Here is a 26,114-nt window from a genome sequence, read left to right as displayed (position 1 = left end):
AAATATCTCCTATTTTTCCATTGAGTGTCATGATATCACCAGGAATTATATGTATAATTGAAATGTCAAGGGAGCTGGCATAGGTGTGCAAGTCACCTTGAATAAAGCCAGCTTAGTTACAATCAATACACTTGAAATAAAAAAAAAGAAATGCATTAATTGGTCAGTTTGATAAGAGAGCCCCCTTGTGGTGAAACTGAAACTAATGATTTTTTTCTCCCAGTATGGGCTTCATTTGTTCTCTATGTAAGATTATTATGGCCATGATGAAAAAGCCCACCCTACCCCCAGGGGGATGAGACCTATTGTGTCCCACCACTGTGACCCATCCCAGTCATAAACCGTTCATCACATGAAAGTTTAAACAGGGAAAATGTGGAACAGGAAATAAGGACAAAAATAGGAAATAGAAGCTGATTGATCTCACCAGTAGAATTTAGAATCAGGTTCATTATCAAGTGTTAATAAACTTAAATAAAAAATTTATCACCACAAGCCTTTACTATTCTATCAAGGAAATTGGATAAATTTATCATTACAAAATCATCTCGCTGGTTTTTTAATCAACAATACCTGAAAATTTTCCCAAGTAACATTAATCCATCATTCTCTTCATCAGAGGTGTATTACAACCGAAGTATTGGGTCTGTGACAACCGGAGTGTTACATATGTGACAAACGGAGTACTGGGTCTGTGGGCTTCTCTCAGGCGTTGTGCACTAACCAGGCATTTCCTTTCGGCCCTCCATTGCATTTGGGGCCCAGAATGACTCGTTCTTCATTTCCTAAGCAAATGAGTCAATTCCACATCACATATCACCAACGAGCCCGCCTGGACAAACACATTCCTCTGTGAATTACCTACATAAAGAAAATCGCCGGTTTTCTTTAGTTTTTTTTAATTATTATTTATTTATTTGACAAGCAGCAGGATCTTTTTTGTCACCTCAATTTCTTTACATTTTAAAGTAGATACAATTATCAGTATACCGGTTTTATTACAATGTTTTTTTTTTTTTTCTTTTCTTTTTTTTTGTTCTTCTTACTTTGATACATTTAAAAAAACACAACAACTGCAAACGTGAGAAAAAGAAAAGCATGGTTTCCATCTATTGTCCGTCATCGCGTTTAGCGTCGCAAGCTCACCCGCCTCTCAGGTTTCCTGTTAAGTAGACTAAAAACGTAATATCAGCGATCGAGTAGCTATAGGCATTTTCATTTTGACGCACACGGCGTGGCACTGGTGATGTTGTAAACAGCGTAAAAACGGGGGTCGGGGTGGGGATTTTGGGGGGGGGCGGGGCAGGGGGCTGCCTAGCGACTCTGTGAACATTCCCAAGATGGAGGCACAGTTCTGCTTCGTCCAACAGGAACACACCAGAGACAGCCCGGATAATAAATGCTCTCTGTTCTCCAGTGGGGCCCAGTGGGGCCCAGCGGGGCCTCCGGGCGCATCACGCCACGTAGCTGTACTCGTCCGCCGAGCTCTGGCTCCGCTCGATGTACTGCTTGTCGATCAGCACCTCGATGCACTTCTTTATCATGCTGATGCTGGGGCTGAACCGGGCTTTGGACTGGTTTATCACCTGCAGGGAGGGGAGGGGAAACACGAGTCAGTGCCAACGGACGATTACGGCTAACCGGCTAACGGCAGTTAGGCGAGCCTCCCAGAGAATAGTCTCATTTCATTTCTTTAGCATTTTTAAATGCTCTGTCATGCGAAAGCTCTATTCTCACGTCTAATGTATCCAATCGCTGATTACGGAGGACACGGAGGACGAGGCACAAACATGGCGGGCCTACCCCGGGCAGTAGTGACCGGCTCTTTTTGGGTATGTGTGAAATCCGGGAGGCTAATGGAGAGGAACGCTGCGCGGCAGGAATGCCCCTCCGATAACGAGGCGCACAGCCGTGGAGAGGCGACGGCGCGGTAAGACAGAGTGAGTCGCAGCTCACTCAGGCTACAGCGGACGCTTCGCACGTCAAATCTGAGAGTGAACCCGTACAAACACGAGGCAAGACAAAAGACATAACTAGGAAAGCACGAGTGGTGTGTAGTCGAATGGATGCAGCTGGATGGCAGAGAGAGACAAAGAGTGTGTGTGAAATAGAGAGACAGAAAGAAAGAGAGAGAGAGGGAGCAAGATGGTGGATGGGGGGGAGAGAGAGCGTGAGAGAGAGAGAGAGAGAAAAGAAAGCACCCTTGGGTGGTGGTCCAAAAGGAGGGTTGGAAACTCAATGATAAAAAAGGAGAGGCTGTGAGTGAGGAAGAAGAATCTGCAGACAGAAGCGTTTCTTGGTCCCAGTTCTACAGAGAGAGAGCCCTTCCCTGTTTCTGAAGCAGGGCCACACACGGGTGCGCTGCTGAAGACTCACCTCCTGTATTAGCGCGTTGTGTCTCAATACTTTGCGCGCCTTCATGATTCGGACTATAGCAGCTTGTAGGTACATCTTCCGGTCCTCGTCCACGGCGCTCCTCGTCTGCTCGATTTCCTGCAAGGCAGCCGCAGCGGTTCCCTTATCAGCGGAGGTCAAGGCAAATCAACATAACGTACGCATCAGTGCCTAGAGCAACTTCCTCCCCTTATCGGCCTGACTGAAATGACAGGCAGCACGTTGCTGAAAGCACATGACGTTTTATTTCTCATTGAATACCTGTGGTGTGTCCTTCTGCATGGATGTAGTGATCTTAAACTTTGTCCTTTTACTGGTGAAGGTCATATTTAGAGAAAATGTAGATTCTGCCTCTATGTCCTCCTGTATGAGCATAAGAAAAAAATAACAACGATGAAACACAGTTTAAAGAATATATATCACATCCCATCCAGAAGATCAGACAGTGTATAAATCAAGTCACACTGGCAGTTGGACTTTAATGTAACACTTTTCTGGCAGATAGAAAATAAGTAATGGCATCATAAATACAACCGTCGGACCAGCTCTCACATAAGCGCAGGCATAAATAAGGCAACAATATTTAGAATGGGTAGTAAAATATACAGGATTAAAGGCTTTATTACACAGCTGGGGCGAGGTGGGGTTTGTGGGGTCAATCAGTTGAAGAAAGAACTCAAGCAGGTATCACCTCTGAGCAAGCGCACTGAGAACGACTCCGTGACCTCACTCGCCCAAACTTACAGTCAAGGGCAAAGAGCTAGCAGGGATCAAGCGTGCCTGCTTTCAGAACAGCACGAAGCACACCGACGTTAAAAAACACGGGATTTACAAAATACTCCCTGATGCTCTGAAAAGCTAATAGCTCAAAAATGCTGCGATGGAACCCAAACCTTTTCAGAGTCGTGGTTGACCATCTTGACGTCCAGCAGGGACTTGATGGTCTTCAGGAGCTCCTTCTCGTTCATCTGTGTGCTGTCCTGGAGCTCCTTGTAGCTCACCGTCTCGCCGTTGTTGAAGGCCAGCAGGACGGCCATCTGGTAGGTGGTCACCATGGCCACGTAGGGCTTGGAGAGATAGTTCATCTTCACCTCCCCTGGGAGAGAGAAGAACGCGTGTCACCAACACCAGGCCCAATCATAAGAGAAACCTGCCACTGCCTGCTGCATGTCAACACCGGCAAATAAAAAGCAGAGAATGAGCTTTATCCGGTACCATGACCGTTAAGCTAAGCTAAGCTAAGGAACCGCACGCCAACATCAGCATTCACATGACCCCGAGCGGTTCTCCTTCTGAGCGTTTCCTTGGTGACGGAAGTGTGGGCTAGGTAAGGGAGCCATTATGTAAGGGATCTCGTCAGTCAATGTATTTGTGCAACCAGTCATGATTTACTGGCTGATTGTCATGGCTGTATCCTGATAGCTAGTTGCCTTCCCCATAAGTTAAGAACTGTGATATGCAGGCAGTGTGCAATGACAGATGTGCTGAAGTATTTTTTCTACACAGAGGTTAATCTCAGCTGGCCAATCACAAGCAGATATGCTGCCTAGTACCACACAAATCTGTAAGAAAGTTTTGCCACTTATACTTGTGCAACTGTAACATCCTTTGATGGGATGGACTGCACAAGGCAGAAATATTGAAGAAACGTGCAGCTGTCGACCTAGAGCAAACCGGAGATGATGCTAACGTCGCTAAACGATGATGCTAAATGAGGCTGTAATAGACCTGCTCACCAGTGCAGAGATAGTGCAGCCAGGTCAACTTCCTCCCACTGAAGTGCTGGTTGTAAAATAATTCAAACTGGAGAGAAGAGATGGGGATTACATTCACAACACAATCGGTCACAAATACAAGGGTTTGCCAACGCAGCATGTTGAAGAATTGCTGGTTGTAAAATAATTCAAACTGGAGAGGGAAGATTAGAATTACATTTATATTGGAATTACATTTATACCACAATCGGTTACAAATACAAGGTTTTTCCAACACAGCATGTTGATTGGACAAAGCTCCCGTTCAGGTGTTTTCACAGGCATAAGTCAGGAAAATGGAGGGGGGGAAAAAAAAAAGAAAAGATATCACAGTGCCTCTTTTGAATGTATTTTGCATTCAACGCGATCTTAATTTAACCCCTAATGAACAGAGACGGGTGGAAGCCATGGCCCGCGTATCTACGGAGACTGACGAAGGGTAAAGGAGCTCCTGACGCCCCGCCCGCGGCCCCGGCGACTCACCATGTGAACGCTCTTCTCCAGCTCCTGGGGGATGGCGAAGGTTGAAGACGGGACGTGCGTGAGCGGCCAGGCGCCAGCCTGCAAAAACAGAGCAGCCGCCCGTCAGCCTCGGCGCGCCCGAGGGGGGAAAAACACGCGCCGCTCGCGTACGAGCACAACCCACGGGTCTGACTGCACACACACACGCACACAGGCAGGCACAGGGCACGGCAGGTGAGGAGGACGCGTAGGTGCGACTGCACAGAAACACACAGCCAGAGGCAGCGAGGCTAATGAACCTGCGCTACCCTCGCCTGCTAATGCTGCTGAGGACAACGCGGCCAGACAGGTCTTTCTACAAGCGTGGCGTTGCTAGAAATTAAAAACCCTGTCTGTGTTCTAGAAAGAAATGACTGTTAAACCTGGCTTTGCTTTCGTCTAAATGTGTTATGCTCATTCGCCAATGAAAAACGGACAGGGAAATCCTGTCTTTTTGGAAATGAACGCTAAAGAAGCAGAAATTATTCTTGCAGAAATGCAGCACCGTACTATAGATCTCAGATAAGAATGCAAATACATTTTTAAAAAATACTCAATTATTTTTAAATAAATAAAAATTATTTTCACTTCACGTACATTCCCCCAAAAGGACACTTTTAAAATCAGCAGACATTATTCCTGTATCTTGTGACAGGAAATTTTAAGATTTATTCTGCTGGTTATGGGCCCATCGTGGTGCTCAGAATGGCACAGCATGCCGGTAATATCACCGATCCTCCCGCTGAGGGATGACTGGCAGTGAGTGACGGTTAGTTTGCCTGCCACTATGCTGTGGCTCGATAGTTTCTGCCCACATACGACCAAACCGCAGGGACAAATAATGGCCACTACACTCAACCAAACCAAACTTTTTTTTTGCAAGTGCATAAGCCTTCGGAGTCTGAATAGGGCCCTTAATTTGCAGGAAGCCCAACAAGCAGGTAACACAAAGTCAAAACTGTGACTGAATCAGAGTCTATGTATAAAACTCAAATGTGATGTAATTTTGAGAGTGTCACATTTTTTTGTTTTCAGCGAATGGCATCTCTACCTTCTGTCAGAAAACCTGAATTTGTCACAGCACGCACCTATTAATGCATGAACCAGGATTCAAGTACAGCCCATTAGCTTGTGAATTAGGGCTTTATTCAGGAAGTATCACATGTAGATCAAGATAATCAGCTACGTAACTCAATCTGTTAAGTTAATAGGCTGGGGTAAAATAATATTGTCCCCAGTGTCTCATCTGAAATTATGCACTTACTCGTACAGAAAGCACGGTGCAATAACACCTCTTTGAGGTAACGTGATCGCACGCTTGGTCCGTCACACAAAGGGAGGCTCACCTGTAGAACATAGATCTGGAAGCTGATTCCCAGGTCCACGACGGTCTCTTGCGTCTTGATGAAGTTGTTGAATTTGTTGTTGAGGTCGGCGCTGACGCTCATGTCTGTGTACATGCGGTGCAGTTTGCTCGTGAACTCGTACCCGCACGCTTGCTGAGGAGGAGGAGGAGGAGGGCACAAACCTCTGAGCCACAATGCGATGAGACAGCACACAGCCTGCGCCTGTGGAGTGCTAAGTGACCTTTAAACGCCAATGCTGCCAGATATGCCAAATATGTCTTAAAAAACATTTAAAGTACTGAATTTTCAAATACAAAGCGTTTGATTCAATGGAATTATTTGAAAATACTTTCACAACATAAGGCCAGTGGTGCAACATGTGTAATTGTACCAAGCTGTTGAAAAACTTGAAAAGCACTGGATATATGAGAACCTATCAGCTCTGAAAGTTGAGCATTTTGTCTAATTAGAGGACCATATTTTGATGAGAACGTGTTATGTGACTGCTGACGGCCCCAGTCCAATTGTACTGATTTCCACTGTTAATTGGCAGTGAATACATATGGCTGTTGAACACTCTGACAACAGAAAAAAAGTGGAAATAAAGTAAAGACCAATAACTTTAAAAAGATTAAAGTTAAAAAGATTATATGGGTACAAATAAACTGGTAAGTATCTTATCAAGGAGTCTGAGTTTGCCATCCACCCCATGCAAAGACATGTACGGGCATTTAGGCTACTGTCTGTTAGAGGCAGCACATGGGTTGTTTAAAATTGCCAGAATAGGCTACCCTTGTCCATAATCTAAATTCAACCCCTAGCAGTTCCCCTGGAGTGCTCTCAGTATTATAACTTGCTGAAATCACATCGAAGGCCACTCACAAAGATTGTACAAAGAACTCTGGGATACCCCCTTCAGTATGAAGCCTACATTGCTCAGTCATTTCTGTTGTCTATCACAGAAATATTTTTAAATTGTATTTGTATTTTAATGTATTTTTAAAAGGCTCTAAATAATATCTGGAAAAGTATTTGGTTTCCCAGGAAAGTATTTATTTAAAGGAATGCATTTTTTAAATACCATTTGGGAAAGCATTTGGTTTTTCATGAAAATAATTTAATAAATCAAATACAAAGTATTTAATGCATAAATGTATTTGAAAATGCTTCAAATAAGTATTTAACTACATTTTCAAATACAAATACGAAATTTGTATTTGACCCAGGTCTGCTCTGTCCAAAAAAATCCGCTTGTACAGCCGCTCTGTTGAGTGCACTACAGGTCAGCTTTAGTACCAAAGTGCAGCGAACCGTCAGAGGGATGTAAGACCGGTTTTGTAAGACGGGCGCTCTAATGAAGGTCTCTGGACCAAAATCTTAGCAATTAACTTGCAAGAAATTCCAGTGGGCTGAAGTTTTCTTCAATTGTATGCAAAACTATTATAGATCACATTTTAGATGTCACTGTCCATTATAATAATAATACAAATAATAATACAGGCAATTAAGTGCTCAACAGCTGCTGCTTCCAAGAAAGACGCTCACATCCTAAAAGGGTGTGTCCATAACTACCCTCAGGGTGGTATATTTTTTTTTGATGCAGCTCCACTTCAAATAACTTACTGCTCAAAGACAGACGAGTCCCACCTAAAATTCTGGAACCTTCCGGTTGCCAGTGCATGGCATTTTACCTTCAGTTTGTTGATCATGGCTTCCTCCGAGTCCATGGAGAGTGAGAGGCCGTGGATCAATCTCTTTGCCAGCATTCTTGCATAAAACTGAAAAGAACAAAGTAGGGTTTAGGACATGTACATGCGTGCATGAATGCACACACACACACACACACACACACACACACCCACAGCTTTCCAGGTTCGGAACTACAAGCCTCACACTCCATTTAGATAGGAAAAAAGAGAATGCCAAGTCATAATATTTGGCAAATCACAGTTTTTATGTCAGTAATCATGTTTCTCCCATTTTTCCCAGTGAAAAAAATACAGTTCGACAATTAGTTTTAGTAACAAATTATATAAATTAATAAGTGAAAAAAGAAGAATCTTAAAACACATTAGTTTGAGCATTCATTCCTTGGTAGTACTTGCCTTGTAGGCAGAATTAAAAATACACTTTAAGTCTTCCGTTTGGAAAGCCACCGACAACAACTCATGCCAGGACGTGTTGGGAGATATCAAATGTGGAGGCTTTTGCTGTCAAGCCATTATCGTGACTGGAGAGGCGGAAGACGTCAGTCCAGCCCGTCTCTGCTGTCAGAGGGTCGTCCGCAGAATTCTCTCTCACCTTCTGAAAGACGTCCTTGTCGTCGATGTACTTGAACACTGTGATGAAGCTGGTCAGCTTATCCTCCACCTCGTTTTCCGTCATTCCCTTAGCGGACTTCTTTAGCAGATTGTCACAGTACTTGGCGAGCTTAAGGAAAGGGGAGGGAAAAAAAAACAATAACTGAAAACAGGCCCAGGTGCGAAACAGTGACCACTAGTGGTGATACATCATTACTGCATAGGCAAGTCAGTCAGCGAACGAACGGGTGAGAGAAAAAGCTGCTTTCACCGGTGGTGGCCAAAATAAAAACAATACGCAAAAGAAAACAAGGTAATCACAACGTTTATCCCTTCTTTTATCTTGAAGAAACAATCAGCACATGAAAGCGCTTCAACTGACTGGGATCAGATATAAGGACGTACCAGTTCAGGGGCTTTGCTTATGGATTTTGGCTCTCTGTAATTCACCACTGACGTCAATGCCTGGAACAAAATCAAACATCATTGTTACACAAAAACCCTAAAATAGGAAATACCTATTCAAAAATGTACATTTAACTATAGCTTTCCTTTTTTATTGAACCTTCCAGTTCAAAATTTCAATTGCCAGTTTAACTTTGTTTAATGGAAGCTCCAGTCAAAACTGTAAATTAATTAATTTTTAATAAACTAATCATAAAATAAAAAATTATACATATATCCAAAAGTCTGTAAGATAAACAGCAAAAATATCATCCTCTCTTCCCCATATACAAAATGGGACAGAGAAACATGGTGATATGTTGTAAGCTATCACAGTTTAATTTCCACTTCTCCACAAACACCTCACTACTGCCATCTGTTGGACTGTACTGAGAATTTTCAGAAAGAAAACATGTTGTAAAGAAAGTCCCACACAGTCTTCTGCAGAATATATTCAATAGTATCACATGGTCAAAAATACCTTTATCCGGGCTACTTGATGTAGAAATGAAAATGTCTGAAAATGCGCTGCACTGCATTAAAACTGGTGCATTGCATAAAATTGGTGAAAGAGAGTTTGCTCCCTTACTTTGTAGATACATTAATGCATAACTGTTCAATATAACTGTTACAGTGAGTATTCTCTTTGCTACTTATGGCCACTAGTGCTAATGTACAACATACGGGTCCATACAGGAGAGCAGTGCAGTGTATTGCTCTCCTGTACGAAACTTCTGCCAAAGCTACAGAGCAATGCCGCAGGTCATGCTGTAACAAATTATTAAGACAGTGAGTTACATACTGGCAAACTATCACAAATGCTAGGCACACTGTTCAGGATACTGCTGGCTAGCTGGTACATAACACACTATGAATAATAGTACCTATTTACATCAGCTAGGCCGTCTTGCAACAACAGTGAACAGCACTGATACACAGGCCCCGTCAATGAAAGAAATGTGAATTCTAGAGGCAGGTTACGGCATCTTAATGCTGTACCCGTGCCAAAATCCCATGGGCTTTGCTCATAAATCACCCTGTCAGGCAGGCTGAACGTGAGAACGCTGTTTGAACCTGAGAGCGTGTGCAGGCTGGTTGTCTCACCTTATCAAGTGCGCTCATAAAGTGCTGATCTCCATTCAGGACGGTGTTAATGAGCTGAACAAATTTACTGTGAACCTCTAACACAGACTCCACAAACTGGGTTGGCATCTAGGAAAGGCAAAAACAGAGGTCACGTGTGGGCAAGTAACACAATCATTATGATATGGAAGAAAATGAATGGAAAAGCAGAACTTAAAATGTGAAAAAAGGCAACTGGCACCAAACTGCTTGGCCCTATTGCACAGGGTCACCCAACGGAAAAGTGCAAATTACCTGATGCCTCCTCTTCAGAGTGGCTTCAAGGTTAACAAGCATGTTGGAAGTTAAGTCTTTCAAGAGAAAATCTTGGGGACATGCAGACTTTTCAGAAAGGCTAGTGGACATACTTTCCTGAGAGAGGCTAGTGAACACTCACGCTGTCCTGAGAGACTAGTGAACACTCACGCTGTCCTGAGAGAGACTAGTGAACACTCACGCTGCCCTGAGAGAGACTAGTGAACACTAAGGGTTTCCTGAGAGAGACTAGTGAACACTCAGGGTTTCCTGAGAGAGACTAGTGAACACTCAGGGTTTCCTGAGAGAGACTAGTGAACACTCACGCTGTCCTGAGAGAGACTAGTGAACACTCACGCTGTCCTGAGAGAGACTAGTGAACACTCACGCTGTCCTGAGAGAGACTAGTGAACACTCAGGGTTTCCTGAGAGAGACTAGTGAACACTCAGGGTTTCCTGAGAGAGACTAGTGAACACTCACGCTGTCCTGAGAGAGACTAGTGAACACTCACGCTGTCCTGAGAGAGACTAGTGAACACTCACGCTGTCCTGAGAGAGACTAGTGAACACTAAGGGTTTCCTGAGAGAGACTAGTGAACACTCAGGGTTTCCTGAGAGTCTAGTGAACACTCAGGGTTTCCTGAGAGAGACTAGTGAACACTCACGCTGTCCTGAGAGAGACTAGTGAACACTCACACTGTCCTGAGAGAGACTAGTGAACACTCACACTGTCCTGAGAGAGACTAGTGAACACACACGCTGTCCTGAGAGAGACTAGTGAACACTCACACTGTCCTGAGAGAGACTAGTGAACACTAAGGGTTTCCTGAGAGAGACTAGTGAACGCTCACACTGTCCTGAGAGAGACTAGTGAACACTAAGGGTTTCCTGAGAGAGACTAGTGAACACTAAGGGTTTCCTGAGAGAGACTAGTGAACACTCAGGGTTTCCTGAGACAGACTAGTGAACACTCACGCTGTCCTGAGACAGACTAGTGAACACTAAGGGTTTCCTGAGAGAGACTAGTGAACACTCACGCTGTCCTGAGACAGACTAGTGAACACTCACACTGTTCTGAGACAGACTAGTGAACACTAAGGGTTTCCTGAGACAGACTAGTGAACACTAAGGGTTTCCTCAGAGAGACTAGTGATCACTCAGGGTTTCCTGAGAGAGACTAGTGAACACTCAGGGTTTCCTGAGAGAGACTAGTGAACACTCAGGCTGTCCTGAGAGAGACTAGTGAACACTAAGGGTTTCCTGAGAGAGACTAGTGAACACTCGAGCTGAAAGAGGTTAGTGAAATCTGTGGTGACTCTGAGGCCGCGGACACTCACGCTTTCCTGAGAGAGGTTACTGGTGGCCCGGAGGCCCTCGTCGTGGATGTGTATCTGGAGCTCCTGGATCATGTGAGGTAGCCCGCTGGAGACTGCCCGCAGCAGTGTGTACATGTTGGCCATGTCTGTAGGGGGAGCAGACACACTCACTCAGCACCAGCACGTACGGCAGCCTCAGCACACTCACACGCTGCCTTCCAAATGAATGCAAATCAATCCGGGAAAAATAAAACTGTGCTGCATAAAACTGCTCTTATTTTCATTTCTATTTTTCCTACTGTCTGTTAGCACAGATATCTACTGTGAACCGCTGATGTAATGCAAACAAAGCATTTAGAAATTGTGAGGAATTTATAATAAATTCAGAACTACCGCTAATCGTTCTCAATTCAAGTGTTGGAACGATTAGCGATAGTTCTGAATTTATTTAATTCATTAATTAACAATTAACTCCTCAGCGTGGCCAGCTGCTTCTTTTCACACCGCAGACTACAGCCAAGCTCGTCGGGTCGGAGGAAGACCTTTCTGATGCAGTCCACAAGAGCCCAACTGAGGAGCGGGGTATGCTAGATAGCAAATAAATGCGGACCCCTAACCAACTGAACCCTTCCATACCCTGCGTGATGTAATCGCCAATCACACATCACCGCACAGTGCAATGGGCCACAGTTGGTATTGGCGCGGTCCGGGTTTGTTTAGAGACTGTGGGGCACATCCATCCACCACAGCGTAGCGCCTTAACCGAATGAGCTCTTTTGTGGCTTTGGTTTGGGGGTGAAATAGCAAGTCGGTCACATTAGGGCTACAAGCCCCGTGCGGTACAGCCTTTCCCACACAATTCATTTATTTGGGCTGTAAAACTTGGCAAAATTTAGCCATCGTTATGCATCATTTCTCCAAAAGAACATGTCCTCAGTGCCGTTCATTTTCATCTGGAGACACAGCCAAAGTAAAAATAAAAAAATAAAATCGGCCTAACACAAAATATTATTTTTAAAAAGTGCCCGAATACAAAATGTGAACTCTGTCTGTGCAGTAAAATTGAATAACCCCGTAATAGTTACAATTTAATAAACAGTACAAACAATCCCCCCACCCACCAGCACATACACAGACGCCAACGCCACAAATAAATTCTCAACCGGCGGGAAAGACTGCACTCTAAGCATTATTCCTCACTGGTGTCCAAATACGGCGGTCCTCATAGGGCAGACTACCTTATTACATTACCAGCTAATGAAGCACCTCAGTGACTGTAAATCCCTTGTCATAAACCGCTGTGCGTGTGTAATGCACTCGGGCTTGTGTGTAGGAGGGAAGCGGCGATGGCGGACGCCAGACTGACCGTCTCTCCTCTCCTGCCGGGTGATGTTCTGGCACTCTCCGTGCAGGAACTGCAGGTGGTCGGCCACCATCCTCTGCTGGCATTCGTGAATCACTTTGGCATAAGAGCTGGGGTGCAGGTACTTCCGACATCGCACTTCTTCATCTTTCAACCGGCCTAAAACCTGGGGCGGGAGGGAACGAAGGGGGCGGGGTCACATTCACCGAGCCAATCGCAAGCGCCCTATGTTCAGCCACCCGGCCTGTCCCCGTAGGTCGGGGCGACCTGTACCTCAAATGAACTGCCGAACCGGGCAGAGAATCGGTACACAGCTACACCAGATGGACGCGCGTTCTCCATCACAGTGTGTTCGTGCGGGGCGAGCCCGTGCCAGGAGAACATGGCGCCTCTCCGCAGGAAGAGAGAGGCGGGGTCTGTCGGCAGGCGCGGGACCTGTCCCTCCACGCTGAGGGAGCTGGCGGGGCCTTCCTGGGGCCCCGGCGGCGCCAGGCGGACGAGCTCCACGCAGGAGCCAGCCCTTCAGCCCAGGCTACAGCTGGCCGCCGCGCGGGGGGGGCCACGCAGGGGCGACCGCGTCCTCACCAGACCCCCGTTACCGTGGTGCGGACACACGACTCCGCCCACGCCCATTTATGTACAACTCTGTTCCCACTTCCCCCGCAAGCCTATTAACCTGTCCTGCTTCAGCAGTCTGGCTGCGTTTGAGATACTGGACAATGTTCTCTTCCCTACAGCTGAGAAGCAATGCTACGATTCAGGGAGAAGTGGTTATGCGCGTTGGCTCATATAAAAGGAGTAGCAGGAACGTACATTCACAACACCTGCGTTTTTTCCGCAGCTACTACTACAAATAAACGCCTTATAAGCTGTGAACTTTATTTCACAACATAACGAGCACCTGGGACTGGCGTCTCAGGCTCTCCGCGTTCCCTCACAGTTCCCTCAGGTCTCGTCAAATCCGACGCTACAAACGAGGCTGGCGTGTTGCGCTGAGGTGGGCGGGCACAGACGGCCTGAGTGGCGACACGATCGTCGGCGAGGCGCGAGTCTCACTCGCTCGGCCGAGGGGGCGCTTTGCGAGCCGCGTCGACACTGCTTAGTGGGCCGTTCCTAATGAGGGCGGTCTCAAGCAGTGAGTAGTGGAGTGTGATGTCACAGTGACCTCAGCCCCCTTAGTCAGGCCGCTTACTCCACACAGCTGAACAGCGTTATAGCCGGCGACCCGGCGACGTTCCCCATCCTACCTTTTCCATATACTGTGAGCAGTTCGACTCTTGCAGTAGATTGGAAGCTTCCTGTTTGTAATATTCTCCTGTTTTCGTCAGGAACGGCCCCTCGAAGATTTCCTGATAAAACTGTTTTTAAAAAAAAAGAAAAAAACAAAAGAGAAGGACTGAGTGAAATTGCAAGAAAATGGCACGCATCAATTCCCTTTAGGTAGTGTTCGTATCATACCCCATTGATAATACCACCCTTATAATCCACTGATTCCTAAACATTCAAGGCGAAGAAAGAATGGCAAATATCCAGATGAAAAATATCAGAACTACTGACTCAGCAGATTCAGAATGCATATGTAATTACTTCACCACGGAATACAGGAGATGGCCAGTGGAATGGAAAGTGGTTATTCTCATAGCCCTCACACTTACCTTGAGAGGAAACTTTTTCTTGTACTGTTCAACATGAACAAAGGAGTTGATAACCCCATGGATTACTTTCTGATTCGGGTCTTCACCACAGCGGTCACTGCAGGATCAAAACACAACAAGCGCTGTCAGTGCTGGCCTGTGGCACTGCGGCCCAAATGGCTGCCTCCACATTTACATCTTGCCATTTAGCAGACACTCTAATCTGAAGTGACGCAGGTTACATTTTTTTCTTAGAAGTCAATTTATGAAGGGCAAAATCAGCAGGGAATCAAACCCACAACCTTTGAGTGGCAAGCCCAGTTCCCTAACCACTACACAACACTGCCTCTACACAAGGCAAAGGAGACCACACAAAACAGCCAGAGATAGCAGTGATAAGACATGGTGATCTCACCTTACCAATAGAAAACAGAAAGGCATCACTAATCATGGAGTATGCCGGTAACAACCAATAGGACAATGCAGGTGGTGACTGACGGATACCTTCTGGCCACGATGTGGTAATTCCTACAGGGATCCCGGAAGCACAAGCAGAAAGCATCCACCAACCACCACTGGCATTGCTCTATTGGTCATTACCAACGAGCTCCGTGATTGGAGAAGCTCCTCTCTGTTTTCGACGAGTAAGGCGACATCGCGGCTGTCTCATCTCTATTGTATCGTTGATAACAGCGCAACATGCCTTTCTCTGACCTTCCCTGTTCAACACTCGCACACGTAACGAAAACATTCCCCGATTACAAAAGCGACCAACAGACTCTGCACTTTTTAGGCCCTTTAAAAGACTATCTGTTCTTCATACAATCTTACCAAGACTTTTATAAACCACATTTAATTCATACTGTTCAATTTTATTTTCAGTAAAAACCTCTGAGGGACCTGGTTTGAAAGGCACTTGGCAAAAGTGCTTTTTTATAACTGAGTTGTTAACTCACAGCAAGGTACAAACACACACAAGTGTTGGTTTTTAATTGTATTATTTCTCTTTAATCATAGTTTTCTTTAGGCCCTTTCAAAACAGGTTACCGTATGCACCTTTTATTTATTATGAATGTGACTTTTTTTCTTGTTTATTTTTTCATTACCCTAGCAGGTTTAAACCAGCCCCACCCGCCCCCTCTCCCTCATTTTTGTTGCATATTGGTAAATGGTAAATGGACTGCATTTATATAGCGCTTTTATCCAAAGCGCTTTACAATTGATGCCTCGCATTCACCAGAGCAATTAGGGGTTAAGTGTCTTGCTCAGGGACACTTCGACATGCCCAGGGCGGGGGATCGAACCGGCAACCCTCCGACTGCCAGACAACCGCTCTTACCCCCTGAGCTATGTCGCCCCTATATTCATTGTAATCATATTCCTTTTTTATATTTGTTTGTTCTTGGAAAATCAATAAACAGTTGTTAAAAAAACAAAAGAAAACAGGCTCCCAAAACATGAGTGGAAGACTCCTGGACTCCCAGTCAAAGCTGGGGAACCTGTGAGCGAGGAGCTTACACTGATATTTACTGTACTGTATCGATTGGTTATCGGTTATCAGTCACGGATACAGAGTGCTCCAGTGAATATCCAGTAGTAAAAACGGCCAAAGTAAAATAGCAAGCATTGATAATAAGCTCTATAAGGGTGCCTGCCAAGCAAAGACATGTCGTAGCCTAAAAATCGCTCGCAAGTGCTCAGTGCACTTTATGGAATATCAATTTCCCATAACAACTTGATGCAAAAAAAAAAAAAAAAAAACATCTACAGGAAAGGTCTGAAGATGTAATCCAGGCCAGAAAGCAGGTTTTTACACGTTTTCTGCCACCCGGGTGAAAGAGTGCTCCATCAGCACCGAGTGGGGGGAGCACTCAAGTTTGTTCCATCAAGATATTACAGGCAGTAGAGCACGGGCAAATGGTACACCCCTCCTTATTGCTGCGTTTACGTGGGAATGAGCATACCCTTCTAGAGCCTTCTGAGTGAAGAAAACAAAAAATTGCCCTTCAAGAGAACAGAGCCCAGGGGCAGTGACAAAATGACAGGAAGAGTCAGAAATACATCCAATACCAGCCGTTTAGCTTGCTTTGGTACATCCACGGCAAACTCTATTACGGCAAATGCCAATTAAAAGTAAAATATAAGACAACAATGAATTAACTAACTGAAAGTGTGGTGCTTAGAGCCATAATGGGGCTTAATAGCAATGTATCACAAGCCTTGTTAGTTTTAGATTACATTAACAGAGCTAGACTCACAGTAGTAACTTTCATACTGATGACAGGCTGGACAACGTCTGAAAAATGTGTTTCAAGGGACATTTTTAAGTCTATGAAGGTAAATGCAGCCATAAATACTGAAAGGCCTTTTCACTTTTCAAGTCAAACATTGTACTCTGACTCTCTCCATTCTTAATAGATGCTTAGTTTACCTAAAAACTAGATACTATCTAGCTTTTAGGTAAACTATGCATTAAGTATAGTTTAGTGGAATAGACAAGCAGTGTTGAGCTGAATGGCCTGTTCTCGTCTTACGTTATGTTATGTTATGTCAATAGAATTTAGTCCCCATCACACACTGACTGTGTTCTCCATATTGTGTACTGACACAGCTGGACATTTGCCTTGCTCAAGGGTAAGACAGCGATTTGAACCTGCAACCATCTGGTTTCGGAGTCTAGTTAGGGTAAGACAGTGATTTGAACCTGGAAGCTTCTGGTTTTGGAGTCTAGTTAGGGTAAGACAGTGATCTGAACCTGGACGCTTCTGGTTTTGGAGTCTATTTCATTATCTATTGTTCTACTGTGTGACTGCGCAGTTTCTGCCTAATTCTACAAAATTGGCACCACAGGCCCTGGCAGCAGAAGGGCCTTAGAGCCCATTTTAGAGCACATGGAGAAAACCCCCCAAATACGCCCACAGTACCCAACCTACTTTTTGATCTCGTTCAGCAGCATCCGGATCAGGACGGCCTGCAGGGGCTCGATCATCAATTTCCTCCACATGTCCAGAGCGAGCTGGAGAGACACAGGGACACACGCCATTGGCTCAGGCTGTAGGGCACAGGCCGTGTCATTCGCTCATGACAAGCACGATTTCGCACAGCGCGGTTACCGCTTTTCGAGTTGATCACACACAAACTTTATTTCACGCCTAACAGTGGATGACAACAGTCAATGACTCCATGCATAACTCTGAGTTTCAGGCACTCACTGCAGGGGTCACTGTCAGGGCAAAGAGCGAAAAGAACATTCAGTGAAATGCCATGGGGTTTAAGGTCAAATGGCTTGGTGAATGCCTTTCTGTGATACATTACAGATATACAGTTTCCAGTTATAAGTTCCTACAGACACATTAATTTATTTATTCTTACAGGTTTTACATCGTCATTCTGTTTTATTCTGTTCTGTTTATTTTCCTTTCCTACACCCAGTTTTACCTGGACTTTTGCATGTAGCTGTTTTCAGTATGCACTTAACCACGTGTTTACATGGTGCCAGCCAAAAGCTCTTTGAGCATCCCGCTCACTATGATCCCCACAGAACATTTTCCAATGCTGGCGATCAGTCCATTTGATGATTGCAGGGAATTGAACAATTTTTCCCATTCCAAGCCATCAAACCAAGTCTACAACATCATACACAAGACTACCATCTTTTTTAATTTAGCCAAAACAATTGCATGAGCTATTTTTGAGGAGGAGAAACAATCGTTATAAATGCATTATATTACAATGAAATATAAGCTATAATTCTATAAGCTATCAAATTCTATTTTTAAACAATTCATCCAAAACAACACTATAAAAACATTATAAGAGGCAACATCTCCCAGGAGAATGAAGAAGCTTTCGGGACTGTACTTTGTCTACTCTTCACAAAGGGAAGGTAATTTTCAGACACTCCCAAGGCCCTTACCTCTCCTATCTCCATCAGCGGCTCGTTCATGTCCACCCCTCCGTAACCGTATTGCAGGTCTGCCTCAGTCAGTTTGTTTTTCTTGATGAACTGTGTGTTGAGGTACCTGTGTTCACAGAACAGAACAACGCCATTTCGTCAGTGAAAGTCGAACGACACATCTCACCTCAATCACGTCCCTGCTACCGTATATGATTCGCTCCTTCATAAAGGCCTGAAACAAAATGGCTGCATCTTCTGGCTTCACTTCGTATTTTGATTTGGAGATGAGGACGGCCATAAATATGTAAACATTTATTACTGTAAGCAGGTGGGCCTCTGCTGAGCTTACGTCTATCATACTATACCACTCAAAATGTACTTACTTGTTTTGAAAGTGAGTAGACAGTTTGCCCTCAGTTCTTAATATAGATATATGTTTTTGCTTTAGACGGACAGGCAGAGAGCAGAGTTGGTAACATAGAGAAAAGCGATCACAGATCAGAATGTGCTAAAGCGGGGAATCAATACCCCGCCCAGGAGACTCGTACACCGCTTGAGTTGGCCGCCCTGCAGACAAACTTTTGACACGTTTCCTGCACAGCCTAACAAAGAAGATTGTCAAAACAAATTGCTTTTCGAAGCAGTCACACCCACTTCCGTCATATTTGCTTGATCTCTTATTCAGCAGAACAGAGCTTCTCCCACTCCGATATACCTACAGTTGGCTTTTCCACGATATTACAAAATAACAATCTCACTCCCAGTGAACGTACCTGGTGCTATTCTGTAACACTGCACTGGTCCCTTTCCGCTAAATGTATGGAAGGTTATTGTGTAGCACTGCGTTGCTCTCACTTAAATAAATGAGTGCTGTGGCTCTAGCGCACGTGCTCCCCGAGCCTTGGATTTGTGTTCAGAAGCTGTGGCACGTGACGCCGAGCGACACGCGCGACGCTAGCCAACACGGAGGACTTACGGCCTGGCGGCGCAAAGCTGGCGCCGCGGGCCAGGCTCGGCGTGCGCCAGCGTCGGAGCGCGCCGCGCGAGGCGGGAAATCCGGCCAAAAAAGCGCCCAATCGGGGCAGGCGCTTCCCTGCGCTCCTGCTCCACGGAGGCCCTGGGACATCTAAGGCCGTGCAGAAGGTACCAGACAGGGGCCGTATGTAAAAATAGACGGTGTGCTTCTCAGAGAGGTATCGATTTCAAACAAAACAACCAGCGTGACCTGCTCTTACATTCACAGGACAGTGTCTCCAGCTGGTGCAGAACATGGACAGCGCTAAGGACAGCATGAAGCGCACCTCTGCGATATCAAGCGATACAACTCCAATCTCAGAACCACCGCAGGACCACCCATTTGTGACACTAAGGCTGTTGAATTGTCTGCCTACTGCGACATCAGATATTAACATGAGCAACAAAGCCAACAATGCATTTTAAAGTGCAGCCAGATAGTTTCATTCTGCAAATAAATCTGGTCTTACCAATTCCCAGTTCAATGGAAATTATGTCAGTTAACTCCATGCCAAAGACTCCTTTATGACCCAAGATTACTGTGCTGCTCATATCCTTCTGTAAACCTTTACCCAATGGAAGCAGGTCCAACAGAAGTCAATTAAACAGTGGCGCCATGAAGAACGCTCACCTGTACAAACAATCCATGTAGTCTGCTCCTTTGCTGTACTCCTCCCAGTATCTGTGATACATCCCCAGAACCTTCTCCTCCGACTCCAGCACTTTCTGAAATGAAAAGTTTTTTTTAAATAGTAATGTACCATCTTCACATTTTCAGAAACGCATTTCGTACTTCTCCAGGAACAGGGACATCAAACTCCATTACTGGAGGGCAGTGTGCCAAATAGTTTTCACTTTACACAATTCCCCCATCTAAACTAGTCAGATCATTTTTAAAAAGCCGCAAACATTTAAAGCCTTATGTTTCCAAATTATGTGGCAGTGAATTATTTCTCAAACTATGACTTAGCAATTGCCAACATGTGGAATAAAATCTCTACTGAAAAAATGATTAGACACATTTAACGTAATGTTACAGCTACAGCAATCATGATACAGGTTTCCTGGAATTGGCCACACCCCCTCATAACTATGTCCTGGAAGTATGACTACGCACAGAGAAATCCATGTAGCAGGCTCTTAAAAGCTCCCTTTGAGACCAAAATATGCCTACCTTGTACAACTGCCGAACATGGTTTTCCAGGAATATTTTTGTCTCGGTGTATAATCTTTCCCCCAGGGGCTCAGGGTAAGCTACACACAATGCATATATGTCACTGGTGCGTGAGTTAAGGACAATACAAGTCAAACAGTACAGCTGACACAGCCACATCATGTCCTACAGTACAATAAATGTTCACCATGATTTTGATTTTTTTAAGCACTACATGGTGTATTAAACACATCCCATAACTCGTCTGCCGATCAACACAATGTTCATCATGTTATAATTTTTTCAGAACATATTACAAGGTTCCATACAGATGCCACCACTTCAATCACTTCAAGTCTTTTTAATGTCCCACAAGGATTCTTACAAACTGCACAATACTCCCAGTAACACCTATCATACACTTTGTAAGAATGCTAAGATAACAGAAACAGATCCTTGCTCAGAATCCAATTTGGGGGATAGGCTAATATGGTCTCTTAATTTAAGAAGGCCATAATATTCCCCAAAATAGATTGTGATCCAGGATCACTTTCAATTATCATAATTAAAATAAACCCTAGAATTAAGAATTTCAAGGTCAAAGAAATTCCAAAAGGACTCATGCCAAAACCATGTCATTTTAAGTACTTAATTATTTTTTTTATTAATTTAAGAGTATAATTTTCTAGGAGCATGGAAACATGTGCATGTGAAGGTACAGGTGAGCCAATGTCAACATGCCTCAACAAACAGGGAGAAAACTTTTAACAAGTGAAAATAATGTTTTTTTATGAATGTTCATATTTTATTTTAATTTTTTAATTGGCATTTTAGAACTGTTCTCTGGGGTTTGTGATTTTTACACGGAAAGCCCAAGAAGGATACGAGAAGCGGTCGTTCCAGGTGGCCCTCTCCACATAATCAAGCATCACCACTGCTTTGATTGTCGTCAGAAGCTTGTTCCACGTCTCGTCAAAATCCACCACCCGCGGCTTTAGGGACATTGTACCTACTTCTTCACACACATTGTGAAGAGTGAGATGACAAAAAAAAAAAAAAGAACAGGTTCAGTTTCAGTTCTTCGGGTACCGACAGGTCGGAGCATCTTAACATAGTCATTAACTTCAGACCTAGGTAAATAATATGACCGTGCAAAACTCTAATCATACACAAATCTGGCTTTCATTGTCATAACAAACTGCCCGATAATGACAGAACGTGTGTAGTTCTGCCTTAGCTAATGTTAATGTAACGGTAACAAGAACTTCCCTGCAAAAACCCCCAATTGTAATTCTGTGTCACGATAATGTAATCGAATTTAGCAGTCGAGCTGGCTGATTGGCAAAGTAGTTGCCTTGTGTTGTAAGCAACTGTTGCAAGCTTGCTAACTTGGTTGAAATATATAGACTAATTGATTTGGACAGTTAGCTAATTTCATTACAGTTCATGAAATAGTCGCCTCTGTCTTCGGCTGTCCACCTAACGTGGACAGCCGAACTCAAAATGAAGGGAAGCGTTAGCCAACAGGCTAATATAACGTAGCTAAAGCCAACGATCAGTAAAACGTTTTGAAAATAATAACTAGCTGAGTAATTAGACTACTGTCGCTACCTTAGATCCCTCTTCTAGGTGACCGGCTAACGTTATCTCGTGAGCTAACAACAAGCGAAGCTATAAAGATTAGCTATCGATAGCACTTGTTCTGGGCAAGCAGCGCATACCTATCGCGAAACTAGGAAATGTGCTGTCAAGGAACTCTCCCCATTGATTTCAGACAAGGTTACCCAGTTAAGAGCCCTTGGTTGATAAGTCCAGAAATAGGCCTAGTTAACGTAGCCCGACAGAGACAGCCCATTTAATCTTGAAATCACCATAGACTAACGTTAGTACATTGCTAAATAGCTAGTTAGCCGTGTTGCTAGCGTCGAAAAGCAATAAATAGTAGCAGGTACCACTGAGGAAACGGCGTTTCGCACACGTCTCGATGGTTTACAATCAACCAAACTATCAATAAAATCGTTTTGTCAACTAGCTAACTGTTCTGTAAAGCTGCGGTTACAGCAAAATAAGGAGAATGACTAGTGAGCTAGCTATCCAGCTAGCCAGCCAGCTACGAATGTATCGGTAAGATATTGCTGAAGCAGTAGGCTAGCTGGCTACTTCGATACAAGAAGGCAGTTAGCGAGCTTGCTAGCTTCGGTTCCGCAGTATTTAGAATTGACAGAGGGTACGGTTTGGTACAGTTCACTCGGTAAACCAAAACATAAACTCGAACACCAATGAAGTGATCTGAATGGCAATTACCTGTGTAAAACGTTACTATATTCTTAAAAACTTAGATATGTTCCTCTGCTGTCACAGGCTTGATCTTTCACTACACCTCTTCCATTAGCTTACCTCACAGAATTTACCATTACATCAGCTGGAGGGGTATACAAAATAATTGCAATCACATTTGTGTAGTAATAAACACCCTTGGATTTTTTAAAAGTCATCCTATATCATGTAAGTATCCTACATTAAACATTATGGTTAAATAGTAAAATAATTGCTAATCATAGTATTTACAGTCCGAAGAAACGTAAGTGCGATTTCCCTATTTTTCGATGGTATCACCGTAAACTATGGGTGCCCATTAAGCTCTAACATCGCAAACTTTTTAGAGAACTCGTTTGTCTCGCGTTCTGGTTGTGTGTGGCTAATAGGTAGTCTATGACATCATGAGTGGAGACTGCAAAGAAAAAGTATAGTCATTTTACTATTATCAAGCTAAAAAAAATGTAACACAGACCATTATTAACTAAGCATCTAGACTAACCTTTTTAAATGTAAGATTGCTGTTCAAATGCAATATTGTCCAAGGCGAACACACACATTTCAAAGCCTAGATATGCTTTTGATAAAATCCTGCATAATTTGGCGTAACCTCTGAAAATCAGTGGAAATGTAATATTTTAAAACCCTTTATTTTATGTAAATTCTTATTGTATGCATCTGAATTCAAGATTATGACTTGACAGGCAAAAACACAGTTTTTCTGTCAAATTTGTTTTAACATGGAAAGTCATGCAGTTTTGCCAAAATGACCCATTTTCATTGAACGACTGTCAGAAGTAATCATCAGGAATCAAATCAGTGTCAAATCATTTTATTTTTTTTAGTTCAGTAGTGCAATGGAAATATCTCCACTGCTCTTCCACCTGACTGTCCCTCGGTCAGTTGTCTGTTAGTTGCAAAGTTCAGTTGTTTATTAATTACACTCCTCTCTAAAGTCAGCAATTAAATATTTGTACTTGGTCTATATTATATTGTACAATATGTAGTTGTAGGAACACAAACAGTACACTGTCCTTGTTTTTTTTCTTTTCTTTTCTTGAGTATGAACATCCAGCCCCTTTCCCCAAGGGTTTAAAAGAAACAGAAGGAAGTAAATGCAGAGTGTCATACTCTGATTACAGTAATAAATGTTCAGTGAACATCGGCAGCTTTTTCGTAAGATTGTTTGACTCTGGTTTTGTTTTCTATTTTGGGACTCCAGACAGTTCCCTTTTTTGCCTTTTGTTGGAAAAACTCCTGTACAGCTATCTGTGACATTTGTCCCGTTTTTGGGTTTAGCACTGCCTCAATGCAAGACCCTGTGGATTTCTAAATGCGCACAGGTACACAATACTAGGACAGGCTCACCTCTATAATTGTAACAATATGAGTTTAATATATCCAATGCTGAACTGTCTAGTCATTGCATCTGGGTGTTATGGTCAGCAATGGAGGTTATAGTGTGAGAAGGAGGGCACCTATATCCAACACCGTACCGCAACATAGACTTGGAGCCTATGGTGCGGTATGGTGTTGGATCTTTGATATTATGGGATTGTTTTACATCTAGTAGTCCTTGGTAGGGGCAATGGAATCATGTGCTCCAACAACAACCAAGCCTTTTTGGCCAAAAACCTAATATCCCCCTACTAGTAGGAAGCCCAAACTAATTTTGGAGGCCACTATTCAATTTGTTATCCATGTAAGTTTTTATTAAAAATTGACATGCTCCAACTTATGTCAACAGATATGTGAAATAAAAATTTAACTGAAATATTGTGCTTGCATGAGTATTCAGTTCTCTCCCATTAGTGCACCCTTTGCCACTATAACAACTTTAAGTCTTATTGGGTTAGTCCTTACCAATTTAGAAGCTGGATATAGGTGATTTTCGTGTATTTCTCTAGGCATATTTGCTCCAACTCTCTCAAGTTGCTTGGTCATGGCTTAAGGACTGTAATTTTCCATTTGCTCTAAATATGTTCAGTGCAGTTGAAGCCAGGAGTTTGACTGGACAACTCAAGGACTTTCACCTTTTTATTTTTGAGCCAATTCAATGTAGCTCTGTGCCTTGAATAGTTTTCATGCTTAAAGGTGATTTTTTTGCCACAGCTAAAACAAAACTGAAACAGTTTTTCTCCAGTACTGGCTTGTAGAGTGTGCTGCCTGATTTCACTTTCACTTCTGATGTTTCCCAATCCCTGCGGAAGCTAAGAATTCCTTTATCATGATACTGCAACCACCATGCTTCTATAGGGACTTTTGGTGAATGTTTTAAATTGGCCCACACAGTTTTTGTGTGTGATGAAGGATATTTTAGATATTTAATGAAATATCTGACACTTGCCAACTTTACAATAACTAGTATTGAGGCAATAGTGGGTCAGTGGTCACACAAATTTAAAACACTGGTATTAGCCTACAGGGCTGCAAATAGAACAGCTAGAACATCAATTTTCAAACCTTATACTGCAGCCAGTTCTTTAAATATCACAAAATATCATGGTATATCCCTTCCCTGTTTGATTGCTTCTCTCAGTCAAAATGCCTGTCTGTACTGACCACCCAGTGGTGGAAAAAATTTCTCATGGTGGTCAGGGCAGCAAAATAATTTGTCACCTTCCAATGTAGACTGAAGACCTGTCTCTTCTGACTGCACCTTTATTCCCGTCCCATCCCCTAGCACTCGCACCTTTTATACAAATTCAGGGTATGGTATTTTATGGTTTGATGTTGCAGTATTATGGTTTTATGTTTCTGTTCTAATGTTATAGATGCATTCTGTATGTATTCAGAATTTATATTTTATGGTTTTTTCTTGTTTAGCATAATTAACTTGTAGACGTGCCTTAGTGCTCCTGCATAGTATACTTGTTGGTCTGGGAATGTTGTCAGCCAGGTGCATGATACCCTTATGTTTTTTTTTTTGTATAAATAATTGCATTTTTAGCATTAAATATCATACTTGAAAATATAAAAACAATAGAACTATTTAACAAAATATAGGTAGCTATGTTAAGGTAAATGTAGATAATGAAAAATTTATATAATCCCTGCGGAATCTCTAGATGCCTGAGGTGGATAATCCAGCTTCAGAAAGTAAAAGTCCTCTCCAGTATTTTGTTCCAATCACATGTATTTGTTAATCAGCACATTTTTTTAGCCAAGAGATGGGCAGAAGAAACACATGGCAGGACTTTTACTTTCTGGCCCCTGGACTTTCCACCGCCCAACTGAAGATGCCAAATGATCTTAATGTGTAGGGCCACTACAACAAACGGAAGGCGCGTTTCATTTGTCATTT

The 26,114-nt window shown here is 43.5% G+C and overlaps 1 protein-coding gene across 5 annotated transcripts; it reads right to left on the bottom strand.

Moving 5' to 3' along the window:
* Positions 1 to 882: 882 nt before the first annotated feature.
* Positions 883 to 23,062, bottom strand: cul2 (cullin 2). Of its 5 annotated transcripts, none has more exons than XM_064332347.1 (21): positions 22,799 to 23,062; positions 21,380 to 21,509; positions 20,516 to 20,618; positions 19,973 to 20,067; positions 18,346 to 18,451; positions 17,363 to 17,445; positions 14,451 to 14,547; positions 14,043 to 14,153; positions 12,799 to 12,961; positions 11,454 to 11,578; positions 9,844 to 9,951; positions 8,701 to 8,760; positions 8,297 to 8,425; positions 7,687 to 7,773; positions 5,996 to 6,148; positions 4,632 to 4,709; positions 4,131 to 4,197; positions 3,288 to 3,490; positions 2,656 to 2,757; positions 2,377 to 2,517; positions 883 to 1,586 (listed from the first exon to the last, which is right to left on the bottom strand). In XM_064332347.1, the coding sequence occupies exons 2-21, from the start codon at positions 21,496 to 21,498 to the stop codon at positions 1,455 to 1,457; spliced, it is 2,262 nt and encodes a 753-aa protein (XP_064188417.1). In that variant the 5' UTR covers positions 21,499 to 21,509; positions 22,799 to 23,062; the 3' UTR covers positions 883 to 1,454. The 5 variants fall into 5 exon arrangements, with proteins under 5 accessions (XP_064188417.1, XP_064188421.1, XP_064188418.1 ...); XM_064332351.1 differs by having other exon boundaries at positions 2,377 to 2,493; positions 22,799 to 23,056; XM_064332348.1 differs by having other exon boundaries at positions 21,380 to 21,506; positions 22,799 to 22,933.
* Positions 23,063 to 26,114: the final 3,052 nt, after the last annotated feature.

The sequence above is a fragment of the Anguilla rostrata genome, chromosome 4 (genome assembly GCF_018555375.3).
Source record: "Anguilla rostrata isolate EN2019 chromosome 4, ASM1855537v3, whole genome shotgun sequence".
NCBI classification, from domain to species: domain Eukaryota; kingdom Metazoa; phylum Chordata; class Actinopteri; order Anguilliformes; family Anguillidae; genus Anguilla; species Anguilla rostrata.
The sequence above is the reverse complement of the archived record's forward strand: the minus strand, read 5'-3'. Positions and strand labels throughout refer to the sequence as shown.

Bases quoted from the DNA above. Each gene is read 5' to 3' on its own strand.
- cul2 (XM_064332347.1), bottom strand. From the start codon at position 21,498: ATGTCCCTAAAGCCGCGGGTGGTGGATTTTGACGAGACGTGGAACAAG. The intron at 18,452-19,972 runs GTGAGCGTTCTT...CTGTGAACACAG, and splicing joins TACATGGATTGTTTGTACAG to GTACCTCAACACACAGTTCA. The intron at 2,758-3,287 runs GTTTGGGTTCCA...ATGCTCATACAG, and splicing joins TCAACCACGACTCTGAAAAG to GAGGACATAGAGGCAGAATC.